Source organism: Melanostigma gelatinosum (assembly GCF_949748355.1).
Source record: "Melanostigma gelatinosum genome assembly, chromosome: 19".
Lineage (NCBI taxonomy): Eukaryota > Metazoa > Chordata > Actinopteri > Perciformes > Zoarcidae > Melanostigma > Melanostigma gelatinosum.
The window spans coordinates 20,183,285-20,195,094 of record NC_136652.1 but is presented as its reverse complement, the minus strand read 5'-3'; the positions used below and the strand labels follow the sequence as shown (position 1 = coordinate 20,195,094).

The 11,810-nt window shown below is 44.7% G+C and overlaps 1 protein-coding gene across 1 annotated transcript; it reads left to right on the top strand.

The window, feature by feature from the left end:
• The first annotated feature begins 7,678 nt into the window (after nucleotides 1-7,678).
• On the top strand, nucleotides 7,679-9,701 carry LOC306793239 (uncharacterized protein). The gene is made up of 6 exons (XM_079290754.1): nucleotides 7,679-7,788; nucleotides 7,915-8,181; nucleotides 8,260-8,337; nucleotides 8,694-8,780; nucleotides 8,865-8,893; nucleotides 9,172-9,701. Coding segments are annotated over exons 1-6 (528 nt in total). The 5' UTR covers nucleotides 7,679-7,787; the 3' UTR covers nucleotides 9,238-9,701.
• Nucleotides 9,702-11,810: the final 2,109 nt, after the last annotated feature.

The following is an 11,810-nucleotide window of genomic DNA, read 5'->3' as shown; positions in this document are numbered from 1 at the left end:
GATAGTTGAGATACTTCAGTCTGGACCAAAGTGACGAGCCGATGAACCAACTGAAAGTATAGAGTTTATAGTTCAAGACAAACGGAAGAGATTTGGTTGAAACGGACACATTTTGGATTCGTGAATGTGATTTTTGTCTGACAGACACAGTAACTTTATATTTGATTTAAAGTTCACTTCGTTGAGTCAACGTTGAAGCTCACTTTCTGAGACGGGAATTTGAGACATAGCTCTAAAAAATACAAAGGAGAAGTGGCATCTGTCTTTCTGCAGAAGGGAAATTACAGGTCAAAAATTGTTGCAACTTTCTGTGCAACTTTCAACATAAGGGACTGACGGCTCACACTAACCACTGACATTGCAACATTTCATCCTTTTGAGGCTTTAAACCAAACCAACAGGTCTCACACCTCTACAACATCCTCATATCCGTGTTGTGTATGCAGATCATTTAGCTACAGATGCATTCAATGTACGTCACTGTTGTTTAGAAATTCACAGACAAAAGAGTTTATATGCTCCACCTACATGAGAAGAAATGATGCACACTATGAGGAAGTGAGTCCCTCTTAACCACAGACAATATAAACTGCTTTCCTCTGTAGCAAGCACCAGTTTAGAGACTTGGACAGTTTAGAGCATCAGAACAGCAGAGATAGAAGAAGAAGAACCATGTCTGAATTCAGATGGATTAAAACCTCTTTATCTCTGATTCTGGTGCTTCAGTTTACAGGTAAGAATACATATAATGTGTATATGACTACAGAAACATTAAAAAGCTTATTTATTAAGATCATTGTTATTTTATAACCTAACCTTCATTGAAAGAAGACAGAGAAGTCGTGTGTTTGTTTTCCATCGAGGTGAATAGTGAGTTTAATGAACTCTTAGAAACCAACGATGAGGCACATTTGTAAACTGTTGTTGGATCTAAAACGATCTTCACACTGACATTAAAAGTCATGTTTTTATTTCTCTTTGTTCTTTTTATTTCTCTCTCTTCTTCTCAGCAGCAGCAACAGGACAACTTGACCCCTCCGTCACTGTGAGAGATGGAGATGAAGCCACTTTGCCTTGTAACATTGTGATGTTTGGCAGTAAGAACTGTAACTCTACTGAGTGGATCTTCGATGCAAGAAGCAGACAACCAGTATATCTGGTTAGAAATGGACAGATTGTTGAAGCAGCCAAAGATGAATCAGACAGACTGAGTGTTTCAGAGAAATGTTCTCTGGTTATAAAGAATGTCACAGATGAAGATGTTGGTCATTATTACTGCATACAGTACATATCAGGACAACAACATGATGCTGGGGTTGTTCTCTCTGTTGTTACCAGTGAGTATTTACATCATGATGTTTTCAAACTGTCTTGTCAGAACAACATACTGAAACATGATAATAATCATGATTATAGTGATGAAGTTACTCTTCTTTCTCTCACAATGTCTCCATCTTCTCCAGTGACTGAACACGAGGACGGTGATGAGGTGACGTTAAGATGCTCTGTGTCGACATATGAACGATGTGGACACGCAGTGAAGTGGCTGCTTCAGGGTCAACATGTGGAAGAAGACAACAGAGACTTGAAGACATCACAGTCTTTCTGCTCCGCCTCTCTGACGTTTCTGACTTCTCATTTCATTTACACATCGAGGTTTAATTCATTTCAGTGTGAAGTGACCAGAGGAGACAAAGTGCAGCAGTTTTCTTTCAGAAATTCTCCCTCAGGTGAGAAAACAGGTGAGAACATTTTAAAGAAACTGACATATGCTTTTCTTCACGTATTGTAAGTTCTTTCTTTGTTGAGTTGTGTTAATGTGTTCAGGTGACGACACAATAACAGGAACAACTGAAGACGACACTAAAGCAGGTAACACCACGTCTTTGTCTCTCCTCACAATTAACAAATATATTATATTCTTTTTCAGTGATTTATTTGTTGTTGTTCAGTTTTTTTTTCTATTTCTGACATCAAAAAGGAGAAACTATTTTTCTCTCTGTATAAAGACATGGACGGGTTGAAACTAAGTTCTCTAATGTTGATGAATTAAATCTGTTTTCAGAGAACATTTTTATACTGATTTAAAGGAACATTTCATAATTGTTATGTAATTAAATGTGAATAAAGTTCATTTGAAGTCTAAAAGCTGTAACTAAATATTTGTGCATGTGTCATTCTGGTTCCAGGCTGGTGGAGGTTCATCTTTGTGTCTGTTGGATTAGCAGCACTCATCATAATAGTTGTGGCCGTCAACATACGGGCAAGAATTAAAGGTGAAGAACATCCACATATTAAATGTTATAAAAGAGGATTTTTACTGTTGAAACTAAAGTCGACTCTTTCTTTTGTCTCTTCAGAGAAGAAAACACAGATGGATCAAATCGCTGTGAGTTTTTTACAACCCAATAATGAAATGTTTTGTTTTTACAGTTGTTTCTCTTCATTACATTCTTTTATTCAGTATTTTCTCACTGAAACACGAGTTGAAAATGTGGGGGCTTAGGGAGACTATTGGGAGCTGAAACCAAAGTGTACTTTACTGAACTGTGTGTCTTTACTTTAGTTCTTCTTTCCTTGTGATAAGTGTGGAGCAGTGGACGCCTACAGATCACAGAAGTGGGATTGGAAAGTGTGGCTTTGATTGTGTTGTGTTGTTCCTCACAGGTGCGTTATGATGGAGAAGATGATTCAGTGACCTATGAAAACATCAGACCTCCTGATGGAGTTTGACCAACACGTCTGCCTCCGTCAGACTCCGCTGATCATAATGTTCCGTGTTGCCGTGTTCCATTTTCCTCAGAAAAAACACTGACTGTTCATTATCACCCAAATCAGCTTTAACTTGCAACTGACGTCATTATCTGATTAGTTTCTGAAGAACTGAACTGAGTAATGTGACTCCTGTTGAATCTCTCTCTCTCTCTCTCTCTGTCTCTGTCTCTGTCTCTCTCTCTCTCTCTCTCTCTCTCTCTGAGTGGCAGGCGGTGTGCGGAGCTGCAGGAGCGGAGTTTTGAGAGCGATAATTAACGTGTTTTTCGACATTTCTCTTCGTTGGGTAATGTTGGGTATGATGGTGTAGTGGGGTGTGCAGGGTTCACGGGTTTTGTTTGCGTACTTTTATCGGGTTTTTGGGTCTTTTTTTTGAGCGGAGTGCAGCCGGGCAGCAGGTGCTGTCGGCGTGCTAACCGCTAGCATGCGCCTGACGGAGCTAACCAGGGAACACGGCGTGAAGATCCCGCCGCTGTTCGGGTATTCCGTGGAGGAGCTCAGCCTGGCAGTGGGTGAGATGGTCGGGCACAGCCACGTGAAGTCCGCAGCGCGGATGAACAGCGCTGTGGTCATTTTTCTGGACAGTATCGACCTTGCGGAAGTGGTGTTGATGAACGGGATCTCCATCGGTGAGCACTTCCTGCCCACATATCCTCTCGCCACACTGGAGGTGCGAGTCACTGTGTCCAACGTGCCGCCATTCATAAAGAGCGAGGCCATCATCAAGGAGCTGTCCAAGCATGGGAAGGTGGTGTCTCCGGTTAAGAGGGTGTTCTCTGGATTTCAGTCTCCGCTGTTGCAGCACGTGGTGTCTCACAGGAGACATGTCTTCATGATCCCCAGCAACAGGAGCAGAGTGGTCAACCTCAGCTTCAAGATCACTGTGGGCGACTTTGACTACGTCATCTTTGCAAAGACGAACGATTTTAAATGTTACAGCTGTGGGAAAGAAGGACATCTGAGCAGGGCTTGTCCTGGGGAACACGGCTCAAACAAAGACCAGAACCAGAGAGGTGCTGAGGACAGAGGGGACAAGCAGGACGGACAAGAGGGAACAAGTGGAGCACAGGAGGCGAGGGTGGAGGAGACGGGTGGGGCTCAGGTGGAGAGAGTGGAGGAGACAGGTGGGACCCAGGAGGCGAGAGTGGAGGAGGCGGGTGGGGCTCAGGTGGTGAGAGTGGAGGAGACAGGTGGGACCCAGGAGGCGAGAGTGGAGGAGGTGGGTGGGGTACAGGAGGTGAGAGCGGAGGTGACAGGTGGGGTACAAGAGGTGAGGGTGCAGGAGACGGGTGGGGGACAGGAGGTGAGAGCGGAGGTGACGGGTGGGGTACATCAGGTGAGGGAGAGTACTGGAGGACAGGTGGAGGCAGGTAGGGAGGTGGCCATGGAAGCAGACGAGGAGCAGCTCAAGGCCCCTCAGCTGAAGAGGAAACAGAGAGGAGACAGAGGAAGCTCACAGGCCAAGAAAGTGGCAACTACAGAAAGTGGAGGAGCAGCCGAGTGTGAGTCCAGGCCGGAGGAGGACCCTGAGTCCGGTTGGGAGGACTCTGAGTCCAGTCAGGAGGAGAACTCTGCTGTAAACAGTGAGCCCTCTACACACGGTGCTGGCAGCTCGCAGGGCTCTGGAGGCTACAGCGTGGAGGAGATCAAGGAGTTTCTGAGGAGGAGTAAGAACGTGAGAAAAGTCAGAGTGGAGGACTACCTCTCTGACAAGGAGCAGCTCTCCAGCTCTGCCAGGTCTCACATGAGGTGCAAGGACAGAGGAGGGCTCACGAAGCAGGAAGGCTTCAGACTAAAGAAAATAGTTCACAAAGTGAACAAAGAACTGGACAAAGTGGGCACTAAGTGAGAGTCGGGGTCTCGGCCTACAGACAATTGCAGACACGTTTATGTTTGGTGGACCTTATTTGGTTAACCGTTTTAAATGATACCGTATCGTGTTCGGACAATAATTCGGTTTTTTTATCTCAATGATGGAACTGTAATGTCTAAAAAAGCGGTGTCAATAAAGTTTTTTTCAACAGTCTCTCTCTCTCTCTCTGTCTCTGTCTCTCTCTCTCTCTGTCTCTCTCTCTGTCTCTCTCTCTCTGTCTCTCTCTCTCTCTGTCTCTCTCTCTCTCTCTCTGTCTCTCTCTCTCCTCTGCTGCAGCAGATCCTCTGTGGTTCTTGGTATTTGGTTTTCATACAATCATGTGTTTATTTTAATAAACTAACATGCAGTAGAACTTTGTGTCCATTATTATGTTCGGTGTGGAGCCAGCCCTAACAACTGACTGTAAGTTAAAGTATCGTAAAACGTATCGGACCGTCTCCCTGCAGGTGAGTCACCAGATACTTAGAGGGTCAACGAGCTGCTAACGAGGTGATGAGCTCTCTGATTGAACAGCTGTTGCACTTTTCTCTGTTGTCTCGATTCCTGATGAACTCAAAGATTCACATTTAAAACAACCAGAAAATCAAGAAAACATGCAATGAACCACCTCCACTGATGGATCTGATGTCACAGACCACACTCCAGACTTGCTTCTGCTCAGCTCTCGCAGTAAAAAGTCCCTCTGTTCAGGTGAACGCCTCCCTTTGCACACGGCTCTAACTTTACTCTGAATAACATGTGAATGCATCTCAAGTGATGTGAGCTCAGGCTGCGTTCAGAGGTTCACTGTGGATGCTCATGACCTCTTTGCTGCAGCTGTTAGATGACTCCATGTTGTTCTCACACATCGTTAAAGGACCAACGAGCTCGTCGGTGTGCATCGCATGAATCAATTGAATGAATGAATAACTATTAATGTAGCATCTTTAAAAACTACCGTTACAAAGTGCTTCACAAACACTGAAGTGGTGATGACACACACACACACGGATAAAACGTCAGCTTTATCCTATTTATCTGGTTACATGCCTGATGAAAAAGAATATTCCACTAATAACGTTTGCATGCAACCGTGCATACCTCGATTGACGTGTGTGTGTGTCCGTCCATGTCTCGAGAAGCATCCGATCTACTTCACACTTGCTGGGTGTGTTGCTGAGGAGTGTCGTGTTGAATTGAACACGTTCATTGTTGAATAAATAAGCGACGGCGCTCTGTGCAGCAGCAGGGGCGGAGCTTCAGGCCTCTGCGGACAGATGTGGTCCACAGCAGGCTTTGTGAGGCCGCCGCTCTTTGACTGCAGTTCACTTCTGCTGCTGGATGCTGGACATACGACCACTACAACCAACATCTTCTTCACTTCCCTGGAGTCCAGGAGTGATGAGCATTCCTCGAAGACGCTGAAAGCAGCACTTCTGAGGGCCGAACAAGCCGCTCCCAACAATACCCCCCCAACAATGCTGCAGGCAGCAATACCAGGAAGCATATTGTCCTAGTGGCCGACAATATGATTACAGCTTCTGAGTCGGTCACGTGATGACAGAGGGCCCCAAATAAAACCTTTTCCCCTCAGACGTACATTGGGGAAAGAGATGTTTGTGAATCTTTTTGTTTTAAACCAGCTGCCCAGTACGAACACTTGAATATTCTTTATTTAAATCATCAGGTCCTAAAAGTTGTAAAGGGCATGAACTGCCGGAGCCAGAGTTATTTTCTTTCCTCCATGTGAATGATGAGCGGCTGAGAGGTGTGGTTAAAGACGGAGGAAAAGCTAATCACTGAGTTTCATCAGATCGTTGAGATACTTCAGTCTGGACCAAAGTGACGAGCCGATGAACCAACTGAAAGTATAGAGTTTATAGTTCAAGACAAACAGAAGAGATTTGGTTGAAACGGACACATTTTGGATTCGTGAATGTGATTTTTGTCTGACAGACACAGTAACTTTATATTTGATTTGAAGTTCACTTCGTTGAGTCAACGTTGAAGCTCACTTTCTGAGACGGGAATTTGAGACATAGCTCTAAAAAATACAAAGGAGAAGTGGCATCTGTCTTTCTGCAGAAGGGAAATTACAGGTCAAAAATTGTTGCAACTTTCTGTGCAACTTTCAACATAAGGGACTGACGGCTCACACTAACCTCTGACATGGCAACATTTCATCCTTTTGAGGCTTTAAACCAAACCAACAGGTCTCACACCTCTACAACATCCTCATATCCGTGTTGTGTATGCAGATCATTTAGCTACAGATGCATTCAATGTACGTCACTGTTGTTTAGAAATTCACAGACAAAAGAGTTTATATGCTCCACCTACATGAGAAGAAATGATGCACACTATGAGGAAGTGAGTCCCTCTTAACCACAGACAATATAAACTGCTTTCCTCTGTAGCAAGCACCAGTTTAGAGACTTGGACAGTTTAGAGCATCAGAACAGCAGAGATAGAAGAAGAAGAACCATGTCTGAATTCAGATGGATTAAAACCTCTTTATCTCTGATTCTGGTGCTTCAGTTTACAGGTAAGAATACATATAATGTGTATATGACTACAGAAACATTAAAAAGCTTATTTATTAAGATCATTGTTATTTTATAACCTAACCTTCATTGAAAGAAGACAGAGAAGTCGTGTGTTTGTTTTCCATCGAGGTGAATAGTGAGTTTAATGAACTCTTAGAAACCAACGATGAGGCACATTTGTAAACTGTTGTTGGATCTAAAACGATCTTCACACTGACATTAAAAGTCATGTTTTTATTTCTCTTTGTTCTTTTTATTTCTCTCTCATCTTCTCAGCAGCAGCAACAGGACAACTTTTCCCCTCCGTCACTGTGAGAGATGGAGATGAAGCCACTTTGCCTTGTGACAGTGTGATGTATGGCAGTAAGAACTGTGACTCTACTGAGTGGATCTTCGATGTTCCAAGAAGCAGACAAGCAGAAGCAGTACGTCTGGTTAGAAATGGACAGATTGTTGAAGCAGCCAAAGATGAATCAGACAGACTGAGTGTTTCAGAGAAATGTTCTCTGGTTATAAAGAATGTCACAGATGAAGATGTTGCTCATTATTACTGCAGACAGTTCAGATCAGGACAACAACATGGTCCAGATGCTCAGGTTCTTCTGTCTGTTGTTACCAGTGAGTATTTACATCATGATGTTTTCAAACTGTCTTGTCAGAACAACATACTGAAACATTATAATAATCATGATTATAGTGATGAAGTTACTCTTCTTTCTCTCACAATGTCTCCATCTTCTCCAGTGACTGAACACGAGGACGGTGATGAGGTGACGTTAAGATGCTTTGTGTCGACATATGTACGATGTAGACACACAGTGAAGTGGCTGCTTCAGGGTCAACATGTGGAAGAAGACAACAGAGACTTGAAGACATCACAGTCTGTCTGCTCCGCCTCTCTGACGTTTCTGACTTCTCATTTCATTTACACATCGAGGTTTAATTCATTTCAGTGTGAAGTGACCAGAGGAGACAAAGTGCAGCAGTTTTCTTTCAGAAATTCTCCCTCAGGTGAGAAAACAGGTGAGAACATTTTAAAGTCAGTCATGATCACTTATTTAGTTTGTTGACTTGTTTTTATTTGTTCAGGTGACGACACAATAACAGCAACAACTGAAGACGTCACTAAAGCAGCTGACACCACGACACCTCCTGCAATCAGTAGCAGTAAGTAGTGACTCAGCATTTCATGTGTCTTTATCTAGAATCTCTCTTCCTGTCAGTCTTTATCTCTCCTCACAATTAACAAATATATGATTCTTTTTTTAAGTGATTTATTTGTTGCTGTTCAGGTTGTTTTTTTGAGGTAGAAAAGGAGAAACTATTTTTCTCTCTGTATAAAGACATGGACGGGTTGAAACTAAGTTCTCTAATGTTGATGAATTAAATCTGTTTTCAGAGAACATTTTTATACTGATTTAAAGGAACATTTCATAATTGTTATGTAATTAAATGTGAATAAAGTTCATTTGAAGTCTAAAAGCTGTAACTAAATATTTGTGCATGTGTCATTCTGGTTCCAGGCTGGTGGAGGTTCATCTTTGTGTCTGTTGGATTAGCAGCACTCATCATAATAGTTGTGGCCGTCAACATACGGGCAAGAATTAAAGGTGAAGAACATCCACATATTAAATGTTATAAAAGAGGATTTTTACTGTTGAAACTAAAGTCGACTCTTTCTTTTGTCTCTTCAGAGAAGAAAACACAGATGGATCAAATCGCTGTGAGTTTTTTACAACCTAAGAATGAAATGTTTTGTTTTTACAGTTGTTTCTCTTCATTACATTCTTTTATTCAGTATTTTGTCACTGAAACACGAGTTGAAAATGTGGGGGCTTAGGGAGACTATTGGGAGCTGAAACCAAAGTGTACTTTACTGAACTGTGTGTCTTTACTTTAGTTCTTCTTTCCTTGTGATAAGTGTGGAGCAGTGGACGCCTACAGATCACAGAAGTGGGATTGGAAAGTGTGGCTTTGATTGTGTTGTGTTGTTCCTCACAGGTGCGTTATGATGGAGAAGATGATTCAGTGACCTATGAAAACATCAGACCTCCTGATGGAGTTTGACCAACACGTCTGCCTCCGTCAGACTCCGCTGATCATAATGTTCCGTGTTGCCGTGTTCCATTTTCCTCAGAAAAAACACTGACTGTTCATTATCACCCAAATCAGCTTTAACTTGCAACTGACGTCATTATCTGATTAGTTTCTGAAGAACTGAACTGAGTAATGTGACTCCTGTTGAATGCATATATGTGTGTTTGCAGACCATGTGCTTGTATATTTTATGTGCATGTTTGAGTATTTGTGCATTCATGTATGCATGTGTAGAATCTTTAATACTGCACTTTGTTACATCCTGTTTCAAATTGGTGTTTCCTGTTGAGCCCTCTGTGGTTGAGGTTTCTCTCTCTCTCCCTCTCTCATTCTCTCTCTCATTCTCTCTCTCTCTCTCTCTCTCTCTCTCTCTCTCCCTCTCTCATTCTCTCTCTCATTCTCTCTCTCTCTCTCTCTCTCTCGCTCTCTGTCGCTCTCTCTCTCTCTCTCTCTCTCTCTCTCTCTCTCTCTCTCTCTCTGTCTCTCTCTCTCTGTCTCTGTCTCTCTCTCTCTCTCTCTCTCTCTCTGTCTCTCTGTCTCTCTCTGAGCGGAAGCAGGTGTGCGGAGCTGCGGGAGCGGAGATTTTGAGAGCGAAATTTAACGTGTTTTTCGGCATTTTTTCTTCGTTGGGTAATGTTGGGGATGAGAGTGTAGTGTAGTGTGAAGGGTTCACGGGGGTTGTGTGCACTTTTAGGGTCTTTGTTTGGGGGTGTTTGTAGCCGATCAGCGCGAGCTGTCGGCGGCTAGGCGCCGCCATGGGCCTCATTGATTTGACCAGGAAGCACGGGGTGAGGATCCCGCCGCTGTTCGGGTGTTCGGTGGAGCAGATCAGTCTGGCAGTAGGTGATCTTGTCGGCCACAGCAGCGTGAAGTCCGCAGCACGGATGAACAGCAATGTGGTCGTATTTTTAGACAGCTTAGAAGCTGCGGAACTGGTGTCGGACAACGGGGTGGAGGTGGGCGAGCTTTTCCTACCCGCTTACGCTCTCAGCTCACCGGCAGTACAAGTCACCGTATCGAACGTTCCTCCGTTCATTAGGAACGATGACATCGTCAGAGAGCTGGCCAAACACGGGAAGGTGGTGTCTCCGGTTCGGAGAATGTCCTCGGGGTTTAAGTCCCCGCTGTTACGGCACGTAGTGTCTCACAGGAGACAGGTCCGCATGATCCCCAGCAACAGGAGCAGGGAGGTAAACCTCGTGTTCAAAATCACTGTCGAGGACTTTGACTATGTCATTTTTGCGAAGACTGATGATTTTAAATGTTACAGCTGTGGGAAAGAAGGACATATGAGCAGAGAGTGTCCTGGGCAAACCGGTTCTCATGAAGACCAGAACCAGAAAGGCACTGAGGAGGAGGACAGAGGGGACAAGCAGGATGGACATGAGGGAACAAGTGGAGCTCAGGAGGCGAGGAGGGAGGAGACAAGTGTGGCCCAGGAGGTGAGGGTGGAGGAGACGGGTGCGGCCCAGGAGGTGAGGGGGGAGGGGACGGGGGTGGCACAAGAGGTGAGGGTGGAGGAGACGAGTGGGCTGCAGGGAGTGAGGAAGAGTACTGGAGGACAGGTGGAGGAAGGTAGTGAGGTAGATATGGAGGAAGACGAGGAGCGTCTCAAGGTTACTCGGCCGAAGAGAAAGAAGGGGGACAATCGTGGACACTCACAGGCCAAAAAAGTGGCGATGACAGGAAGTGTAGGTGCTGCTGAGCGTGAGCCCAGTCTGGAGACGGACTCTGAATCCAGTCCGGAGAAAGATGCTGAATCCAGTCTGGAGGAAGACGCTGAACCCGGTTTGGAGACAGACGCTGCTGCTGAAAGTGGGCCCTCTAAACATGAGGCCGACAGCCGTAAGGACTCGGAAGGATACAGTGTGGAGGAGATACAGGAGTATCTGAAGAAGAGCAAGAACGTGAAAGGAGCCAGAGTGGAGGACTACCTCTCTGACACGGAGAAGCTCTCCAGCTCGGCCAGATCGCACATGAGGAGCAAGGACAGAGGAGGCCTCACGAAGCAGGAAGGATACAGACTAAAGAAAATAGTTCAGACAATCAGGAAAGAGACAAACAACGATGGAGTTAAGTGAAGAGACCGGGGCCCACGTCCCCACACCGGCTGTTTCACGGACCGCTGGGGGACGGAGCCAGGACGGGCATCCAGGACGGCACGACCCAGGTCTCAGCAGCATGCTGTGACCCGCTGAGGCCTCAACCGGCGGAGCAGGAGCATCCTGAACTCCTGACTCTACAGATCAGTTTTCGGATCTCGGATTAAGTACAGAGCTGAATGAACTCATCGATTCTTGGACATATTGTGAAAATGCACTCTTTTGTTTGTTTTTTGTTGTGTTTTTGTTGTGAAGTGTTGCTTCTAATCCATTGCCACGGCGACGGTGTTTTGTTTGTTCATATTACTTGAGGAACTCCTGACTCCACAGATCAGTTTTCGGATCTAGGATTAAGTACAGTGCGAAATGAACTCATCGATTCTTGGACATCGTGTGTAAATGCACTCTTTTGTTTGTTTTTTGTTGTGTTTTTGTTGTGAA